General features: G+C 39.6%; 2 protein-coding genes and 1 pseudogene across 2 annotated transcripts; 1 reads left to right on the top strand and 2 right to left on the bottom strand.

Annotated features, from left to right (window-relative positions):
• Nucleotides 1–224: 224 nt before the first annotated feature.
• On the bottom strand, nt 225–2,405 carry LOC132116738 (vascular endothelial growth factor A-A-like). Its single transcript, XM_059525611.1, has 5 exons — nt 2,099–2,405; nt 1,486–1,519; nt 1,117–1,304; nt 928–1,016; nt 225–725 (listed from the first exon to the last, which is right to left on the bottom strand). The coding sequence occupies exons 1-5, from the start codon at nt 2,162–2,164 to the stop codon at nt 707–709; spliced, it is 396 nt and encodes a 131-aa protein (XP_059381594.1). The 5' UTR covers nt 2,165–2,405; the 3' UTR covers nt 225–706.
• A 494-nt stretch (nt 2,406–2,899) lies between these two features.
• On the bottom strand, nt 2,900–7,081 carry LOC132117273 (adenylosuccinate synthetase isozyme 2-like). The gene is made up of 13 exons (XM_059526442.1): nt 6,815–7,081; nt 6,426–6,528; nt 6,194–6,262; nt 5,721–5,771; nt 5,507–5,573; nt 5,295–5,402; nt 4,973–5,054; nt 4,725–4,851; nt 4,482–4,636; nt 4,260–4,384; nt 3,995–4,092; nt 3,468–3,617; nt 2,900–3,372 (listed from the first exon to the last, which is right to left on the bottom strand). The coding sequence occupies exons 1-13, from the start codon at nt 7,031–7,033 to the stop codon at nt 3,320–3,322; spliced, it is 1,407 nt and encodes a 468-aa protein (XP_059382425.1). The 5' UTR covers nt 7,034–7,081; the 3' UTR covers nt 2,900–3,319.
• A 5,717-nt stretch (nt 7,082–12,798) lies between these two features.
• On the top strand, nt 12,799–16,858 carry LOC132116583 (uncharacterized protein K02A2.6-like; annotated as a pseudogene).
• The last annotated feature ends 5,089 nt before the right edge of the window (nt 16,859–21,947 follow it).

Genomic DNA, 21,947 nt, shown 5'->3' with positions numbered 1-21,947 from the left:
GTATTTCTAAAGGAGATTCGCTAATCATCTTCAACACAAGGTGGCGCTGTGAAACTACTATATGTGATGTGGTGAGTTGAAGACAACGAAGATATGAAAACGACTGAAAAATGATACTGATATCATCTGATATTTCCATTAAAGTTTTATTATGTTAAATTAGTCAAACACATCACTGAATTAAAATCGTTTATTAACAAAAAGGCAATCATTAGTCAAACACATGACTGAATTAAAATCGTTTATTAACAAAAAGGCAATCAAAACAGGCAGCAGAAAATGTTTGACATTCTTTCTGAACATGTTTTCCCGTGTAGCATTTCCTTTCTTCTTTTCTTCTCGGTTAGCGTTATTTTTGTTTAATTTTATAATCTCTTCATAATTAATAATGTAGTTGCTTACTTTGACTTGAAGCAATGTAGGGATGCTTGTTTATTCCTACTTCGTCTTGTATGTATAATGTGCATAAAAACTGAATGAAATAAGTTTTTAAGAGTAGGCTAACTAAAAGAGTTAAAAGTAATTGTACTTAAGTAAACAGCAAAAATGTATTTTTTTTTAGATAAAAACAATGTTTCACACAATCTTAAATATAAAAGTAATGTTGTTATAATAATAAATATATTAATAATAGGAAATCATTGAAATAACTGTTAAATAAGCAGTTGGCAATTTCTGCGGCATGGATGAGCGGTTTCAAAAAGCATCACAGTTCGCTTCTGGGCCTGTTAAGAAGACAAAAAATAATATTATTAATAATAATAATAATAATAAATATTATTATTTAAACACCACAAGAAGTTAACTCGGCCACATCTAAATGTAAATAATACAAATCATAGGCTACAAATATATGGTTTACAGAATATCTTTGAAATTATAAAGCAATCATTGCTTTTAATGTGAAGCCATAAACCTGTACATTACCTGCACGCACACTGGCTGTGTTCAACAAACGGCAGCTCGAGCATCTCTTCAGCACTAACTCCACGCACATTCCTGGTAACCTGTTTCAACTGTAATTTGGTTGGGGGAAAAATAATAAAATAACTCACAAATAAGAGCAGGGACAACACATGTTATGATGAACTGTCTGAATCCATTGCATCCCCATACCTGCATGACTTTGATGTGTGTGCTGACACTGACACACGTCATAGCCTCATCAGAGCAGTAGCCTCCACAGCGCTGCAGGACCACACACGAGGGGAGAACACGTATGACCGCCACCTCGGGGAACTCGTGCTCAACCTCAACTAAAGTTTCACGGGGCTTGCAAAGGGACTCGGCATATATATTCCTTGCTAAAAAAAATAAAGTTAAAATAATAATACGAATGAGAACACACTATGCCATAGACACATTATATCTGAGTTGAGTTCTCTAAGAAACATTGTTGAAAACAATAAAATGATATGGTAAATTCAATTTGATTCCTATTAATTGTTATAAACAGAGCAATGACAGTGCGAGAGAGAAGTATACCTGTAATAGATTCATTACCGATATTTCGAGGATGCTGTAGGTTTAAAGATACAACAGTTTGGTTAATTTCGAGGGTTTATTTATTAGGTTCCAACTGGTTTTCTAGATTCAGGTTCAGAATTACTGACAGCTGTCACTATGTTTGGCATATTTGGCCATACAAACAGAGAAACAGACCTAAAACTTGTGCTACAAATTAAATAAGGCGTGTCTACATCTCTCCTGCCTCCAGTTATAATTACACTAACAGATATTATGAGCCTACACATACTCTTATCCTAGGTCATTCATCAAAACACACACGCTCGCACGCTGTGTTTACAACGCCTACACGTAACTGCAGGAAAGAGTTACACACGCAGACTATAAATAGCCTAACTGAAACATTATTTCAAGCATTTTTAAAAATCACGATATTAATTAATACCAATTTACTACCACTTAATTAGTATACTAGAGAGAGAGAGAAAAACTAGGCTGAGAAAACATTTAGTAGGCTAAATTATAATGTTCAGGCAATGCCACAGCACAAATTTACACGAATACATAAATTAGGTTCCTATAATAAATATTTGATTTTCGGCAAAAAGAAAAAAAAAAGGTTCAATTATACCTGAACGTTCATCCCAAATGTCTTGTGGCACAGGACGAGACACAGCAGACAGAGAAAAACTCGCATTATACTAGAATAACTGCTGCCTCACGAGACAAACGTTAGACTGATGATAATTCAGATTACCGTCTTTATTTGAATCCGTTTTTTTCCGATGAAACGGTTACGCACAATATCCTCACAAGATTGCAACATTTATTAAAATTAAGAAACCGTTTTACCTAAGAACTTGTGACAACACACCTAAATTAATAATTGTTTCCCATAACTGATAAAATCAGCAGGATGTGCGGGTTAAAGTGACATGCAACATACTTTATACATAAAAATAATTTTGTTACATTTGAAGTTTTCAGAGTAAAAAAAAATGTATTCACACAAACATTCACTTAAAACGAGTTTTGCACTTTATTCTTAAAAAAAAAAAAACAGCAGCAAATGAGTCTGTGCATGTATAATTGTCATTCATAGATTCAAGATCTGTGTCTTGAGTGCACTAATCGCTGAATTTTAACAATGCCTCATATATATATAACTGCTGCCTTAGGAGACAAACGTTAGACTGATGTTAATTCAGATTACAGCCTTCATTTGAATCCATTATATATATATATATATATATATATAAAACAAAGACTGAAGGTCCCTTTTGGTATTTTGAATCATGTCAAACCGGGTTTTTAAGAGTATACACAAACACCGAATAAAAAAAAGACATGATTTAGCGCTTGCCCCCTCACACTGGATTACATAATTGAAAAATTAAAAAAAAAAAAAAAGCACATGACAATCTTAAAAATCAGTTTGGTTTTATCCACATATTCGTAATGAAAATTTAAATGCTAGAGTGCAAAGTTTGATCTAAAGAAAATTTAAGATGACACCCCCTCAATCTTAAAGTCTGTAATTACTCAGACAGTAATTACTCAGACATCAGACGACTACTAGTGACTGACAGAGGTATGTTCTGAGGAATTCTGGGATGTGCTTTGGAAGAAATGGGTATGAGTCAAGATTAACAAATGCAGGAAAGCGAGCTCAAATCAGACATGTATACACAATGCTGGTGTTCACTTTGAGTGGGACATTCAGTGGATTTTAAACCCACAGTTAGTCTTAATCTCAGCGCTGATGCATAAATGAAAGTTCTGGTTCTCCAGAGGTCGTGATGGATGTCCTGGCAGACTTTCAAATGAGGTTCAGCAGTACCCGTTGCCCTCGTCAGAACAGCTTTATCATGCTTTCTCTTGACTTGCCAACTCCGACCCACTTCACTGAAAAGAGAATATTTTTCTTATGTCCATTTTGAAGCACATCAGTAGGTTGTAATTGCATGTGAAAGTGATTTACACAGTATGTGTATTTTTACCTGGCACCTGCAGGAAATTCTCGATAAAGCGAATGTAAGCTTGTGCCTGTGAAGGCAGCTCATCAAAACTGCGGACTCCCTCAGTGCTACAACACCAGCCAGGGAACGTCTCATAAGTCACTTGAACCTTTGTGAGGACGTCCATGTTTGCTGAAAAAAATAATAATAATTCTTCATCATCAGAAAAGGTCTAAAATACCCATCTAAGCAAGCATCCTCATAAAAACAAAACAGAAAATGCTCTTAAACAGTGAAAACTATGCAGTGTTTTTGAATAAGTTATACAATGAAGGTAGAATTCATTTTTTACTTATTGTAGTTTTTTGTCCTGTTGCTTATATTTTGTTGGGTTTTTTTGTAGGCTTGTAACAGTTTTTCTGTGATAATGGTCAAGAATTAAGAAAATTCTATAGTATCAAAAACTTTGACATCATGACGTATTAAAACCAAAACTAATTATATTGCGATAGATATCGTGATAAGATTTTGGTCATATCGCCCACCCCTAATGTATATTGTCAACTTACCAGGAAAACTGGGAAGAGGCTTTCCGTCAACTGTGTAGGCAATGCCAATCTTTATTTCTGGCAATGTGTCAAGAATGTCCAACTTGGTCAGAGCAATGCTGAGAGAAACAGAAGGAAAAGTAGTGTTACATTAACTAAACAAAGCTTACTAAAGTGTTTAACCTGTGCCACAGCTACAAAAACCTAATCAACAACTGTTTTCAGCACTGATATTAAGAAGTGTTGGCATATTTTTGAGTTGTAGTGTAGGTAAAACACGACTCACGCTGAAAAACCATTAACCATGTGGGCATAACGAACCAAAACCAGGTCCAGCCATCCACAGCGACGTCGTCTGCCTGTTGTGACGCCAAATTCCCTCCCTCTGCTCTGAAGCAGATCACCAGTTTCCTAGAACACATAAAAAAAAAAAAACATGAACAGTTTTCAAATATAATACACTGAGGGGGAGTTGTGAGTTTTTCCTTCCACACGGACAACCACTCACATTATCTTGCTCAGTAGGGAATGCCCCCACTCCCACCCTGGTGGTGTAGGCCTTCACCACTCCATACACACGGCCAACATGAGACGGCGGGACTCCAAGACCCGTGCAAACTCCTCCGACAGTACAGTTCGATGAGGTCACAAAGGGGTAGGTCCCTGAAAGAGATGGAAACATTAGACACCCGTCTCATTTACACTGTTAAATAACATTTCTTAAAGCACTCCAGTGGAACTCCAATTTTACCGAAATCGATATCCAGTAAGGCAGCGTTGGCTCCTTCCACCAGAATCTTCTTGCTTGGTCCATTGAGGGCTTGGTGCATGAAATAAACCCCATCAGTTACTAGAGGGCGCAGCCTCTCAGCAAAACTCTGTGGGAGAAATGGAGAAATTATTACTTGGCAGGTTCATGAATGAGAAGCTTCACTATTAATCCTAACTGATACTATTGACTATTTCAATCATACTGAAAGATGTCAAGATGCTAATCACCTTCAGTTGCTCAAGCTCAGCATTGATATCAATATTAAGATTAGGATATGTGGTCTGAAAGTGACCAGCCAGAACCCGAAACCTGTGGAGAGATAATATCATATATTTCTTTTTCTGCCATGAGGGTCAATCTGATCATTTAGGCACTGGTTTGTAGCCTACACTAATAATGAAATGTAATTTAAATTAAATAATGTTACAATATCAAGACAATCAATTGCATAAATGGGCATTTCTAAGACAAAGGTAGTCTAAAAGAAGCTAATGTGCTCATTTTTATTTACACTTTTCATAAAAAAAATTAAAGAAATATTATACTCACTTTTCCTCAAAGACTGAAAAGTCTGAGACCAGGTCACACACTCTCAGTCCATTACGTGCTGCTTTGGAAGAATAGGCAGGTCCAATGCCCTTCTTAGTGGTGCCCAAACTGTAAAGCAAAGGAGGGTGAACTCAATATTAACCTCGCAGTAATTATCTACAAATTAAGCTTTTATAAATGAGCTTTTATAAGTGCAAAGAATGAAAACTCACTTCTTCCCAGCCTGCTGCTGTCTCAGCTGCTCCTGTATCCCATCAACGGCCTGATGGAAATTGAACACTACACAGAAAAAGAGAAACACTTTAATTCCAATGGAATAAATATGGAGTTTCTTGGTGTTGTCGGAGACAAAGCCGCATAAAGTCAATGTCATCAGGAGTAAACTCAAATTATTCAAGGCCTGACGAAGACAAAACAGAACCGTACCAATATGTGCCCGGTCAGATATCTTCAGCCGTTCCTCCCAACCTTGAAGTCCTAGATTAAACAAAGCAAAAAAAAAAAAACTCCTTAAAAGAAAAGAAAACCCCCAAATACCTCAACTAACAGAGATGGAGGATAAAAAAAAGAAAATGACATATATTACAGTTTTCAAGTGTGTGATGGAATGTCACTGAGTTTTACCTACTGACCCTCTTTCCTCTTGTTCTATGTAACGACTGACTTGTCTCTTTGCTCTTCATGTATTTCTTTGTTCTTGCAACAACCACAATTTTTTGTAAGGAACGATGCTCTTTTCATATGTTCTATTAATACTGTGTTGCCTTTAAGTAATTCAGATTTCTTACATGTTCATTTACAAAAAAAAAAAAAAAAAGCGAATATAGAGCAAATATTACATAGATAATATCACAGTGACATCAACATGATGCATTTTACTCTATGAACAGATAACTTACCATTGCCTTTCTGCGAGTTCTTCTCAGCCTCCTCAAAAAGTCCTGGCAGGTGTATCACAACTCCATTTCCTGTGGGACAGAACAAAAGATCTCAGCAAACACAACACAACAGCAAGTCATCTGATCAAAAACAACAAAGACCAATAAGATGAGAAGACTGCCAGTTTGAATCGAAAGTGATAAATACATACTATGAAATAAAAACTAGGAGAAAGGTCAAACAATACCATACCGATAAATGAGGTGGCCTTCTTGTTGAGAACACCGCTAGGCAGCAGGTGAAAGTCATACTCCACACTGTCCACCACCACTGTGTGTCCTGCGTTATTTCCTCCCTGATAACACAGTTGTTATGAACATGAGGCAAGTATCGCGATAAGATAAAAATGCAGACGCAGGAAATGTTACATCACTTCCAAAAAGTGGCGAGGGAAAAAAAAAAAACAAGGAAACTTTTTTGCGTCATTGTGGGGTTATTGTTGCGACCTTTGCAAATGATTTCTTCCGCTTTAACCTCATTAAAAAAGTATATTAACTGCAAATCTCACACAGTACAGACATAACGCTTGCGCAAACTCTTATAAACACAAAATGATGCGCGAGATGAGCTCTTGGACCCACCTGGCATCTGCACACAATGTCGGCGTCCATCGCCAAGAGGTCGACCACTTTCCCCTTCCCCTCATCGCCCCACTGGGCTCCCAAGACGACGGTCACTTTATTCTGGGGCTCCCGCGGGATCCGCAGTGAGTCCACGCTGTCTCTGGAGCGCTTGAGCGCGGGTTCACCGTTCAGAGAGGCCGCTTCCCGACCATTAGACATCGTGCTATCCGCAGCCATGCCGCTAGTGTGAGAGGAACAGGGTAAACGCGGATAGCCGCATACACTGCTCAAACATGGTTGTGCGCGAAAACGGCAATCAAAATAAAAGTCCACTGGCCAAAAAGAAACAAAAGAGGTGATGGAGTTGGCAAACATATGGCTGTCAAAACTACTCAAGGAACATGCATACTTGTAAAAATATTAAATCGGAGCAAGTGAGAATTACTACTGAAGTAATTAAATAACTGAACTAATTAGGTTTATTTTCCACAGGTTGGTGATATTTAATTTTTTTGACGCTCATCATATCTCACTTCACAGGTGTATTTTGGCGGGTAGATGGTGTGGGAAACGGTTTTTAGCGTTTATAACAATTATACCGTACAGACCAAAGGTTTGGAAACATTACTATTTTTAATGTTTTTGAAAGAAGTTTCTTCTGCTCATCAAACCTGCATTTATTCGATCATAAATACAGAAAAAACAGTAATATTGTGAAATATTATTACAACTTAAAATAATAGTTTTCTATTTGAATATACTTAAAAATAATAATTTATTCCTGTGATGCAAAACTGAATTTTCAGCATCATTACTCCAGCCTTCAGTGTCACATGTAACATCCAGTCTATCACATGATCATTTAGAAATCATTCTAATATTCTGATTTATTATGAGTGTTGGAAACAGTTCTGCTGTCTAATATATTTGATGAATAAAAATTTAAAAAGGACTGCATTTATAAAAAAAAAAAAAAAAAACATTCTAATAATATATATTCTAATAATATATTTTCTTTACTATCACTTTTTATCAATTTAACACATCCTTGCTGAATAAAAGTATTGATTTTATTTTAAAAAAAGAAAGAAAAAAAATTACTGACCCCAAATTACTGACCAGTAGTGTATATTGTTATTACAAAATATTTATATTTTTAAAAACATAGATTCTTTTCATGTGATAATGATCCTAAAAATTCAGCTTTGCATCACAGAAATAAATGATAATTTAAAGTATAATAAATTTAAAAACAATTATTTTAAATTGTAATAATATATCTCAATATTAAAAAAAAAATTCTGTATTTTTGATCAAATAAATGCAGTCTTGATGAGCAGAAGAAACTTCTTTCAAAAACATAAAAAATAGTAATGTTTCCAAACTTTTGGTCTGTACTGTATATATATATATATATATATATATATTTTTTTTTTTTTTTTTTTACTAGTAAACATTATTTGTATGCATATTATCATAGTTAATCTTGAAATTTCTTTTTGCTGAGATTTTTTTGGTCAACCATAACCTCATTGCCACCAATCAGTATACAATTTACTTTAATAATAATAATAATACACCAACCGTTTGTCTCTTTCTAAACTTCTTAAAATCAGCCAAACCAGTCTGGGCCACATTTCCAGATATGTTTAAAGTGCATAAAGTTAAAAGTTAAATAAAACTATTAAAACATTTAGTTGTTCATTAAAACAGTTTAGAAAACATAAGAGAAGACAAAAATGTGACAATGCTAGAATAACATTACATTGCTGCTTGGGCTTGACAACGAAGGCTACGTCATGAACTGCAAGTAGCTTAAGCTCCTTATCTTCTTTTGACACAACGGTATATTTCTTTGGAATAACGGACAATGTTATCAATCAAAACCCATTCAGAGACTCCTGAAGAAGAGTGTTGGGTATCTGTTATGTGTTTGGATATCTGCTTGCCTAAACAGGAAACCTAACCAGGTGGTGAAGAAGCTGTGTCTGCAATGACTGTGCTATTATTGATCTAGGATTACAATTCAGTTGCAGTGTATAATGTCTAAATCATTCTTAAGGGATCACCCAAACACAATAAAAAGGCGTTTCACCAGTGTTTTGTGCATGTCAGCTGCTTAACCACTGGTTGTGTTGGCATGGACAAATTCAATGAAAGTCAGAGTGAGTGTGGGCTGCCAGCGTGCCTCATGTATGTGACTGAATACTTTACAGGTATTCAGGTACTTTATCAAGTGTTTATTCAGATTATTTATTCATTTAATAAGTTATTATTTATTTATATACATTTGTTTAAATGTAATATGATGTACCTTTGGACTTGTTACAGTCAAGTCCACCACAGTGGGCACTGCTGGGCATTCGTCTAGATGTTTTACTTCCTGCTGCTCTGTTGCTGCTGACACTCACTATGGTACGTTATTGCTGTCTTCTCTTTTGTTTAACCGGTTACAAAACAGGCCTCTAAACCCAAATGTATACCATATAATCTTATAGTTATGCAAATTAAAAACGAAAACAAACAATACCATCTGATAATGATTAAAGGGGCCATTACATGACAAATACAGTTTTGCCTTGATCTTTTGGCAAATAAGAGGTCTTGATACTATTAAAACATCCTGCAGGTTTAATCAAGCTCCAAAAATGGCTAGTTTTGGATCTGAGGTGCAATGTGATGTCACCTGGGCACAAACATTTAAACTCTGTCTCCAGAGCAAAATAGTAATTTTCTCCCCATAGGCCCTGCTCACTGGCATTCACTCACTTAACGGCTGACACTTGGATTGTATCCGAAAACCTAGTCAGCTTACTCGCTGCCTCAATGCCTTATCAGGCAATGACATTTCAGGTAAATGCACCATCTAAACAGCTTTGCCAACCACCATAAAACATCCAAGGAAGAAGAAGAAGAGGCTAACTTTGGATTCGGAAGTGCCTTGATTCCTTCCTTCCTTGGAATGCATCCTACGAAGGAAGCATTTTTCAGTTTTTGGATGCAGCATTGGTAATGCTAAATGCGACATAAGGGTGGAGGGAGACAGCCTTTGCTCCAACCCTGCCACTGTATCTGTCATATGCTCCAGGAGCCTCTGAAACTGTTTTAGTGGGAGCGCCATCCTGTCTCTAAACATATTCAGGCAATTCAACACCGACTGAGCACGTTCCTGCATGAGGCGTGCTGTCTGTTCGACTGAATCCAACTCCATACCGAGAAAAGAGTTCCTCTGCATCGAGGACAGTTTGCTCTTTTCCCAGTTGACCCAAAGGCCCAACCGGCTGTCGTGTGAGAGTACAAAGTCCCTGTGTTCGCACAACTGATCCTGAGACTGAGCTAGTATGAGCTAGTCATCGAGGTAGTTAAGAATGCGAACGCTCAGCTCTCTCAGGGAAACAAGGGCTGCCTCCACAACTTTTGTGAAGACATGGAGCGACAGGGACAGCCCAAGGGAAGGATCTTGTACTGAAATGCTCATCCTTCAAATGCGAACCACAGCAATGGTCTGTGGTGTGGAAGGATCAACACATGAAAATACGTGTCCTTCAGAATGGTTGCTGCAAATCAATCTTCTGCATCAACATCTTGAACCCGTTTCAAGACACACAGGTCCAAGATTGGTCATAACCCAAAGCCTTTCTTGGATACAATGAAGTAGGCCTAGGAGCTGTAAAACCCTGTCTTTATATAGGCTGGAGGGACCAGCTCTATCGCATCCTTTGCCAGTAGGAGTGCGATATGCATGCAACACAAGAGCATCGGACACCTTCATTGATGTGAAGCGGATCCTGCTGAACTTGGGAGGATGCCAGGCGAATTGAATGGCATAACCGAGTCTGATGGTCCAGAGGAGCCAAGTCAATGCGTAACATGGGCGGATCTACAGGGGGGCAAGGGGGGGCAGGTGCCCCCCCCACTCTAGAGCCTTGCCCCCCCAGCTGCCCCCCTAACTTTAATGATCCAAAAACTGTACAAAAACAACCCACCACTATGTCCAATACATTTACCAAAAGTGAACAATTTAATTTTTAATTTTAAATGTATTATTCGCCCTTCCCCCCTGCCCCTCAAATACTTAGTTACATCCCTGATTCAAACGTGCAGAGCGGCGTTCGCTCAGTCTGGCTCATACACACAGTGAGTCTGCTTCGGTGCGGTGGCCCTGCAACCAGAGACTGAGCTGCCCCGGACAGATCCTCTGAAGGTGAAGTGAGTTTCCCCAGGTGTAGTTTAAACACACGTTTAACTTAAAGTTACATTTGTAATGAATGTATTGTATGCTAAAGACGATTCAGCATCAGCAAAAACAGCGAGTCTATTACGTTAGGCAAAATCAGCGGTCAAATCGCTCCCTCGTGATTTGTAAGAGCACTCTTCTCTTTGATTAGCCTGATTTTGATTTTAGTAAAGACAAGAACAGCTTAATAAAAAATATAAAATATTGAGGGGCAGCGCTAGGGCTGGGCTAATGGGGCTTAAGCCCCGAAAGTTTTTAGTAAAGCCCCGAATATTTTTTTAAATTCTCTTTCTCACAGAGCAAAACAATTCATCAGTAAAACAAATGTGAATAAGATTACAGCGGCCGCGATTAACTAATCATGAACAGTGCATATTACATTTTTATTTATATTTTCCCCTTTGCATTAAAGGTACTTTTGACGTGCTTTTGCAACGTTGAGCATTGTAGCCATTCACAGACATGTCTGTTGATCACATCGGCCAATCAGAGGCGTTTAAATGAGTCGCTGTGCTGAAGATGTGTTTTGCGCGAGCTCACCGAGTTCACGTTCGCAAACCTGTCATTATTATTGGCAATAAACTTAAGATGCAGATAAGAGATTCACTTGATATTATTATTGATGCTGCTCTGATGCACTACATTACGCAACGCTCTGTTTGTTGTTAGGAAGACTAAAAGTTCAGCGGTCTAGCTCATCAATGTCAAAATTATTAAATAAGTTAACAAATGCCTGGTAAAATGTAAGTAGATAATTTAATATTTGACTGTTTTACAATAGAAAAGTTCAACTTTTTTTTTTTATTTATAAAATTTTGCCTTTTTGAATTGAAAATATGCTATAATTTCCTTGATTCATTTATGTAAATTACAAATAAAATATTAGTTGCAAATAGTTACAATTATTTCACTAATACAACAAGCCTTTCTTTTTCTTTATTCCCTTAAATCGCTTTAATAATTAATTAATTACTTTAAATAAAAATACCCAATTTTAGTTTGGGCTGTTATGTTACAACACACAATACAGTGCCAGTTAGGAGATCGATCATTTGATTAGCTAAGCCTAAGCAGTCCTATTAAATCCAATTCCTCTCAGATATCACAGCAATGAAACCAGGTTACAACTGGGGAAATAACAAATACAATAGAATTAAGTAGTCTAAACATAACTGGTGTGTGTGTTGTGAATTAAAAAACGTTGTAGTGTGTAAGGGCATGATTAAACAATAACTACTGTAGTTTAAAAGTGTTTTTGTGTTTTTTTTTTTAAAGCAATTCATATATAGGGATTCCATGTACCCCTGCCATCCTGCCAAGACCTCTTGCCACCCCTTTGCCCCCCCATGCAAAATTTTCTAGATCCGCCACTGATGCGTAAACAAATGTAGTAAACCTTGAGTAACCTTTTGTAGTATCCTGATATTTATGTTATACTTGCCTGCAGTTCCACTCCACACCTCAGATGGTGCAGTTGACCTCCAGGACCATGTGGGTTCCGGGGGTGGTTGTAAACAGAGAGAGGAAGTGATAACTCTTGGTATGAATGCTCTGTTATGTGATGAGCCAAGTAATAAAATAATCAGTACGGTCATCTTGAGTGATTTAGTCTTATTAATACTTAAGTTACTACATATTGGCGACGAGGATATTGGAGGGATGAAATAAGAGTCGTTTTGAAGACGGATGACACTGGATGAGTTTAAAAAGCTGACGGTGAGAGAGTGAGAGGCTAGCATTGGACCGGAGGATTCACGGAGACAAACGCAAAGATGACGACAATGATAGGCACTCTGTCTGCGTTTGACGTGAAGGAGCAGACATGGGAAGAATATTGTGAGATACTAGAGCAGTTTTTTGAAGCTAACGGAATTGATGATGGAGAAAAGCAGAGAGCTATCCTCATCAGCGTGGTGGGACCAGCCACATACAAGCTCATAAGGAACCTGGTGAGTCCAGATAAGCCCAGCTCGAAAACATACGGTCAGTTGAAAACTTTAATGAAAGAGCACTTCAATCCAAAACCGAGCGAAATAGTGCAGAGATACAAATTTGACTCGCGCTCCCGCCAGCCTACTGAGACCGTCAGTGCATACGTAGCAGAACTGAGACGATTAGCACATGATTGTAACTATGGTGTTACGCTGGAACAGATGTTAAGAGACCGACTTGTGTGCGGTATTAATGATGACAGAATTCAAAGACGCTTGCTGTCTGAAACAGACTTGACTTTTGAGAGAGCATTCAAAATTGCAGTAGCTGCAGAAGCTGCTAATAAAAATGTTCAAGACCTCCATAAAGCACCGTTAGTAGCATGCAACAGCATGAGGACGGAAGGAACACTAAAAAAGGAGGGAGAATGGAAAAAGAGAGATAAAGAATGCTACCGATGTCATGGGAAGCAACACAGTGCAGCCGAGTGTAAATTTAAGGACGCAAAGTGTCACTGCTGCGGGAAAGTAGGACATATAGCTAAAGCTTGCCGAAATAGAAATAAGGAAGGTGCACGTCCCAGTGAAAAGAAAACATACAGAGCAGAGAAAACCTACAGAGCAGAGCGGCGTTCACGCCCACATCGATCACATAACGTAGACTGTGAAAAGCAGGATGGTGATAGATCCGAAGAGGAAGCATTCACATTAAACTGCATGGAAACGGAGACATCAATTCAGAGAATAAAACCGTTTGAAGTGACGATGAAAGTGAATAAGAAGGCAGTACCTTTTGAAATTGATACAGGATGCAGTTTAAGCATAATGAATGAGACGAAGTTCAATGAGATGTGGAACGAAAAGCAACGTCCGCAAATAAGACAAACTAAACTTCTACTGAAGTCGTACACAGGGGAGAAAATCAAAGTAGTGGGGGTAGCCAATGTGGAAATCAACTACGAGCAGCAAGTAAAGACGTTGCCCCTAGTGGTGGTTAAAGGTACAGGACCTAGCTTGCTAGGAAGAAGATGGCTAGAGGCTCTAAAGTTGAAGTGGGAAGAAATAAAAAATGTGAGAACAGAGGCACAGAGTCTACCGGAAGTGCTCATGAGAAATGAGGATGTTTTCAAGCAGGAGTTAGGCATGTTAAAGGGCATGAAAGCAACAATTCGAGTATCTGCGGAAGCACATCCTAAATTCTGTCGGCCCCGCTCAGTCCCTTATGCCATGAGGGCAAAAGTAGAAGAGGAGATAGACAGGCTGCTGAAGGAGAACATCATAGCTCCCGTTAAATATGCTGAATGGGCCGCGCCCATAGTTCCTGTCTTGAAGCCAAATGGGTCGGTCAGAATATGCGGAGATTACAAACTAACCGTTAACAGTGCCTCCTCACTAGAACAATACCCTATTCCCCGTGTCGAAGACCTGTTCAATACTCTGTCAGGAGGAAAACAGTTCTCCAAGCTCGATCTAAGCCACGCCTACCAACAGATCGTAATGGATGATGCCTCAAAGAAATACCTCACAATAAACACACACCGAGGCCTGTTCACCTACAATAGGCTACCTTTCGGAGTCTCATCAGCTCCCGCCATCTTCCAACGAACGATGGAAAACCTGCTACAAGACCTTCCAAGAGTGGCTGTGTACCTAGACGACATTATTCTGACGGGGAGAGATGAAGTCGAACATCTGAGAACACTGGATGAGGTACTTAGGCGACTGAAAGACGCTGGCCTACGACTTCACAGAAGCAAATGTGCGTTTCTACAAAATGAGGTGGAATATCTAGGGCATGTAGTTAATGCTGAAGGCTTACATCCTGTACAGAGCAAGGTGAGAGCCATAGAGGAAGCTCCATCGCCCACCACCGTAACTGAGCTAAAGGCCTATCTAGGTCTTTTGAATTATTATAACAAGTTCCTCCTAGTCTAGCTACACGCTTAGCCCCGTTACACAAGCTGCTGAGGAAAGATGTTCTGTGGGCCTGGAACAATGAGCAGGAAGAAGCTTTCCAGAACTCAAAACAGTTGCTGAAATCAGCTAAAGTCCTGGGTCACTATTCAGCGGACAAAGATTTAGTGCTTGCGTGTGATGCCTCTCCATACGGAGTAGGTGCCGTACTGTCACATGTCATGGAAGACGGTAGTGAAAAACCTTTAGGCTTCATGTCACGCACACTAACACCAGCAGAGAAGCGCTACTCACAGCTCGATAAGGAGGGGTTAGCCGTCATTTTTGGGATCAAAAGGTTTCACAAATACATCTACGGACGAACATTCACAATCACCACTGACCACAAACCACTGATATCACTTTTTCATGAGAAAAAGCCAGTGCCACAGATGGGGTCACCAAGAGTACAGAGGTGGGCGACACTCCTCAGAGCTTATGAGTATAAGATCATATACAAACCTGACCAGGAACATGCAAATGCAGATGCACTGAGCAGACTACCACTGCCGCAAACAGAGGAAGAGGATGAGACAGAGCAGGTCCTCATGTTGGAGGTCATGGAGGATCCACCAATCACGACAAAACAGGTTAGACAGTGGACAGCTAAGGACGAAACACTCTCCCAAGTGCTAGTATGGTGTCTAAAAGGATGGCCGAGAGAGGTGGATGCAGTGTACAAACCCTACAGTCAGAGAAAACTGGAGCTGAGCGTGAAAGATGGGTGTGTGCTCTGGGGGGCCAGAGTGGTCATTCCGCAGAGGAGTAGGAAAGCCATTTTAAAACAGTTACACCACACACACCCAGGAATATCGAGAATGAAGGGCTTAGCACGTTCATACGTTTGGTGGCCGGGGATGGACTCCGAAATTGAAAAGGAAGTGCAGTCCTGCCATACATGTCAGGAAAGCAGGAACCCTCCAGCAGGAGCACCGCTACATCCATCGGATTGGCCGGAGACACCCTGGAGCAGACTGCATGTGGATTACGCCGGCCCGTTTCTAGGAAAAATGTTCCTTGTCATTGTAGACGCACACTCCAAATGGATTGACGTGTACCCAACAAGCACAGCAACAAGTCAAGTGACCGTTGAAAAGCTGACAGTGAAAAAGACAGTGCTTTAGCATACATGGCCTGCCCCAGACCTTAGTATCCGATAATGGAACTTGCTTCACAAGCCAAGAGTTTCAAGCATTCCTAAAACAGAATGGCATACAGCACATAACATCCGCTCCATTCCACCCGGCGTCAAACGGCCTAGCGGAAAGAGCTGTACAGTCGTTCAAACAAGGAATAAAGAAGATAAAAGGAGACGCTCTGGACACAAGAATAGCTAGATTTCTGTTTAATTACAGAATTACACCGCAAACCACGACCGGATTGTCACCAGCTGAAATGCTCATGTCCAGGAGATTGCGCTCAACACTGGATCTTCTACTGCCTGATGTGAAGTCAAAGATACGTAAGAAACAACTCAAGCAGAAAGAACAACATGACGCACATAGTAAGTGGAGGAGTTTTTCTCCTGGGGATGAGGTGTACACCCGAAACTACAGTCATGGACCCCGTTGGGTACCAGCGGTCGTTGAAGAGAGCACAGGACCTGTATCCTATACGGTACAAACAGGAGATGGAAGAGTCATGAGACGTCATGTCGATCAAATAAAAAAACGGCATACCATAGTAAATGGTGAAACGCCTATGCCTGAGAGTACAGAGGAGCCTACCGGTCTTCAGGTCTCTGATACAGTATTGGAGACCCCGCCTGCAGACTTTGCCGTCACCACTTCGGTCAGAGAGAGAATGACTGTTTCTGAGACAGCCCAAGCACACCTCTCAGTTGTTGAACAGACAGAAACAGAGGCAGATCCACTGCCTGTGCCGCGCCGCTCCGAGCGCACAAGACAGACTCCTACTTATCTGAAAGACTTTGTGAAATAGTAGTGAGATCCCTCAAGTCAGAGCAAGAATGCGCTCTGGGACTCACTGGAAGGATGGCAGTCTACCCACCTTCCTAGTTTGTTTATTTGTTTTTACTCTGTTCAAAGAGTTTTAAAGAAAAAAAAAAGAAATGTATGTTCATTGCAACAATGTGATCAGATTATCTAGAAGTGTTTACTGTTGATTTGGGGTTGTTTCTGTGGGTTAACAGGATAAAGTATAATGCCACCCCTACAGTACTTTTGGGAGTAGTTTTTCTCTTAAGGGGGGAGGGATTCATATATAGGGATTCCATGTACCCCTGCCACCCTGCCAAGACCTCTTGCCACCCCTTTGCCCCCCCATGCAAAATTTTCTAGATCCGCCACTGATGCGTAAACAAATGTAGTAAACCTTGAGTAACCTTTTGTAGTATCCTGATATTTATGTTATACTTGCCTGCAGTTCCACTCCACACCTCAGATGGTGCAGTTGACCTCCAGGACCATGTGGGTTCCGGGGGTGGTTGTAAACAGAGAGAGGAAGTGATAACTCGTGGTATGAATGCTCTGTTATGTGATGAGCCAAGTAATAAAATAATCAGTACGGTCATCTTGAGTGATTTAGTCTTATTAATACTTAAGTTACTACACCTTTAAACCAAATTTTTGGTTTAAAAAGTTTTCTCTCGCTCTCTCTTTTTATTTTTTGAGCACAGGTACCATTTCTTGTAGTGCTGCTCCGATCACGATCGGCCGATCGTTATGCGCATCTCGTCAGTAAACCGGTTCTCTAATCAGCGGTAAATTCCATCAGGTGCGTGATTTCACATAGAGCAGCTGTTACTACACAGAGCCATTGTTAACTGAGAAGATGCGCAAATCCACGTTCATTTTCAGCGTTTCTTTGCGCATCTTCTCAGTAATATTTTAATATTTAAAAATTTTACTGTCGTTTTGATCAATTAGTAGACTTTCTAGACTTCTAACTATATTTATGCATGTATATAATATTAAATATATGAATACAAATATTGAATATTAAAACATGATATGATGAATCTGAATATATTTGTTAATTGCCTTTTTTCACAATTTAATACTGAGATCTTCATGACTGAGCAGATTCTCGATCTTGGAGTATGTGTGTGAAAGATTTGCTATGGTTCAGGAATCAGGTGGTGGCTCCATTAACAGAGGAGTTTGTTTTTCGGGCTTGCATGATTCCAATCAACGTTGGTGCAATGCACCGGTTTCACTGGTGCCACCTTCATCAGTCCACTCTTCTTTGGTGTATGTTAAAGTATCAATATTATAATGTGGTCCTTTCAGCAGATGGCGCTGTCAAGCACTGATAATGAGCAGTGAATATGCCACTATAGTGAGTGCTTTTTAAAGAAGTATTATTTTCCGTGACTTGTTTTGATGACTTTACTGTGTGCATTCTGTCCCAGACGGCCCATTTCCATCAAATCATTGAACAGCTTCGCTTTGGACAATATACTGTGTTAGAGATCTTAATTTGTGCAGGTAAATGCAATTACACTAAGTCATTTGGCATTATCTCAGCCAAGACTTCAATAAATGTTATCTTTCAGCTTTCCAGATAACTTATACATACTTTTTTGGAGTCTACTCTGCCTTCTTGTTCATAAGGACAGATGAGTCTTAATGGCATTTATAAAAATAGTGTTGTCTAGCTTGTGCCTCACATTAGATTTCAATATCTTAATGACCCAGGTCATCTGGTGGGACCCGTGTTTTGCAGCCAGATGGGTTTTCCTTACATTGCCTCAGTTTAACAGCACCAGCAGAGGCCTGTGAGCCTGCTGTACCACCAGCTGGATGTTTTGCTCTTCCTCATCCTCCTCTTCCCCTTCACAGATCCTGTTTTTTATGGCATGACCCCCATCTGTACTTTACAGCACACCTCGCTCTGCCTGTGCATGACACATCTTCACAGTGCCTGGAGTGAAATGTACCTCAAAATGTTAAAAATATGACTGGGGAAAGAGCATGAAAGACAGTAAATGAAGCATGTTGCTTTCATGAAAAAAAAAAAAAAAAACTCCCACACATTTATCAGCCTAGATGATGAGTAAATGTCATGTTTAATTTCCTTGCCTTTTCCTGGTAAGAGTTTTAAAACTGGCGTGTGGCTCATTCGAATGTTTTATTTTTTCATTATGCCCCATATTTTTTTTTCTTTCAGTTAAAGTTATCATCTGTCATGTTGTTAAATTAAAACCAGATGCTGATGCGTATAACAGATGAGATGCTAGTCGACAGTCAATACTAATCTTAGATGAGCAGCATTCTCTGCATTGTATTTAAAAATGAAGAATGTGGTTAAAATGATCCATCAGTGGATGGATGTGACAATGTGACATCAGTGGTTCAACCTTAATTTTATGAAGCAACGAGAATACTTTTTTGTGTGCAAAGAAAAAAAAATGACTTTATTAAACAATTTGAACAAGAGAAGAAATTGTTAAAGTTGTTAATTTTATTTTCTTTCCCTGCAAAAGTATTCTTATAGCTTCATAACATTACGGTGGGACCACTGATGTCACATGGACTATTTGATCAATATCCTTATTACCTTTCTTGAACATGTCGGTTGAGTTGCTGTCTATGGAGGCTCAGAAATCTCTCAGATTTCATCAAAAATATCTTAATTTGTGTTCTAAAGATGAACGAAGGTCTTACGGGTTTGGAACGACATTATAGGGATGTAACGATTCACTTAAGTCACGATTGGATTCGAGAGGCAACAACTGCATTTTAATCATGATCCAAACAAAGATGCTGCATACATGCAACATGAGCCATTTTTAATCTAAATTAGATTGTATAATTTCAAAATTTGAAGCAAAAACAGAATGGTCTGACTTCAGTTTTGTGAAACTATACATAAAAATCAGCATCAGCATGAAACAGAACCAGCAGATGAGCTGAACGAGATGCATATTCACTCTCTGCCAGCAGGTGGCGCTTAAAGCGTTTCCTTGGTTTCTGCTGTAAACAAACCCACAGCTGCACTTAATGAGCTTTAATTGCATTATACAGAGGCAAGATGAAAAGAAAAAAAAACAATCTAAACTTTTCTAAAGATAGTAAGTTCCCCTCAGACATACATTCATATAAACTCCTACCCCTAATTTAATCGTTATTTGTCTAGCATTTCAACTGATTTGAATTTTCACATATTTAAATCGATTTTCAACTGGCTCTCGCTTAACCCTCCTGTTACCCTCAAATCTGAAAACATTTGTTTTGGGGTCATTTTGACCCCAGTAATTTAAACCTCCAGAATATGATTTTTTTTTTTTACAAAGGTTTGTGTCTCAGGTAATTTATGTCTTTGTTGACTACTTAAATAGCCTCTTAAGTTGACATTCACCCACCACCCCCCTCCCCACCCCTTATAAATCCAGAATACCCATTGCACGACTATGGACACATTTACAAATCACCATAAAATCTTACTGACTGACATAAAATTTGAAAAGTATATATATATATATATATATATATATATATATATATTTGGTGTTTTATTTGTTTTATAATATTTCTAAGTATAGATTTTTGTAATCTATAACAGTTGAAAAGAAAAAAACTATTTATTTCATCAAGGATAGTAACACGAGTTATGTTTGAGGTCAATTTGACCCCAGGAAAAACAAACACAATTTCAAACATTTAGAAGGATTTTATTTTTAAACAGAACATCATCACAATCAAAACATCAGTAAGGAACACATAACAGTCCTTTTTGTTATCAAGGATTGCAACATAGATAATATGTGTGGGGTCAATCTGACCCCAAGAAAAACGTCCTAGGTTACGTATGTAACCATGGTTCCCCGAAGGGAACGAGATGCTGCCTCCAAAACGCTATGGTAACGCCCTTCAGCGTGACCAGCTCTGAATAATATGTGAAATCAGTCTCATGAATGGGCGTGACGTCATAGGCGGGTGACGTAGCGACCAGGAAGCTATAAAAGAATGTGAGGTGGAACGAGCATCAGCTTCAGGAATGAAGCGAACTCTGGCAGGGATGCCGGAAGTATGGCTTTGAGACGCAGCATCTCGTTCCCTTCGGGGAACCATGGTTACATACGTAACCTGGGACGTTCCCCTTCAGGAACTCAAGCTCCGTCCAAAACGCTATGGGAACGAGAATGCCCACGCCGCCAGACTTGCAAGTCCCTGCTTAGTGTGTATACAAGGAGCACAATTAAGGCAAGAGAAAGAAGAGCCGTGAGTGGCTCGCAGATCTAAACCATAAAATCTGATGAATGTGAGGGGCGTGGACCGTCCAGCTGGATTGCAGATGTCCTGTATAGACACACCTGACAAGAAGGCCTTGGAGGCTGCCATACTTCGGTTCAAGTGAGCCTTGACTCCCAATGGTGTGGGGAGATCAGAGGACTCAAGGTTTTATGATAGCATCCTGATCAACCACTTCTTCTGGCCGGAGGCCTCAGCGCACTGCAGAGGAAACATGTAACCTGAGGGTGTCTGCCCACTGAATGGCCACCAAGAGGTGCGCGGTAGACTGTAATGGCCGCCATGTAGACCCTCAGGGTCGAGTGGGTCAAACCTGCAGAGAGAAGGGCCTGCAGGAACTCCAGAACTGTCCCAACTGGGCAAATAACTGGGTTGTGCTGGCAGTCTTCGCACCAGGAGGTGAAAGGTTTCCACCTCAAGGTGTACAGTTTCCTCATGGAGGGAGTTCTGGATTAAAGGATGATCTCAGCAACCTCGGTTGAGAGACCAAAATCTACAAGATGTGCCCCCTCAGGGACATATTGCCTTTTGCCCTTCCAGTGTCAGCATTCCAAAGGCTTGCTGTTGCTTCTCCTTTTGCCTTGTAGACTCCTGCCAAAATGAGCAACCCAATGTAGGCTTTCAAGTCAGTCACATCAAAGTCTTTCCAACCATCCCCATACACACGCCTACCCTCTAAGTTTGTCATTTCAAGTATATTCTTTTCAATTGATGGTATGATGAAAAGATGAAATGCTGATTGTGACGAGTGGGGTGAGGCCGAGGGACGTGGGAACAAGGAGGGAGGCCGGCAATGATTGGGAAATCAGTGACAC

This window comes from Carassius carassius, chromosome 36 (assembly GCF_963082965.1).
Source record: "Carassius carassius chromosome 36, fCarCar2.1, whole genome shotgun sequence".
In the NCBI taxonomy this organism is placed as follows: domain Eukaryota; kingdom Metazoa; phylum Chordata; class Actinopteri; order Cypriniformes; family Cyprinidae; genus Carassius; species Carassius carassius.
This window is presented reverse-complemented; position numbering and strand designations above follow the sequence as displayed.

Excerpts from the sequence above, each read along its gene's own strand:
- LOC132116738 (XM_059525611.1), bottom strand. The coding sequence starts at position 2,164 with ATGCGAGTTTTTCTCTGTCTGCTGTGTCTCGTCCTGTGCCACAAGACA. Across the intron at positions 1,305-1,485 it reads CGGTAATGAATCTATTACAG|CAAGGAATATATATGCCGAG; the intron begins GTATACTTCTCT and ends TATTTTTTTTAG. Across the intron at positions 1,017-1,116 it reads CACACATCAAAGTCATGCAG|TTGAAACAGGTTACCAGGAA; the intron begins GTATGGGGATGC and ends ACCAAATTACAG.
- LOC132117273 (XM_059526442.1), bottom strand. The coding sequence starts at position 7,033 with ATGGCTGCGGATAGCACGATGTCTAATGGTCGGGAAGCGGCCTCTCTG. Across the intron at positions 4,385-4,481 it reads TCCCTACTGAGCAAGATAAT|GAAACTGGTGATCTGCTTCA; the intron begins GTGAGTGGTTGT and ends TATGTGTTCTAG. Across the intron at positions 3,373-3,467 it reads GAATTTCCTGCAGGTGCCAG|TGAAGTGGGTCGGAGTTGGC; the intron begins GTAAAAATACAC and ends TTCTCTTTTCAG.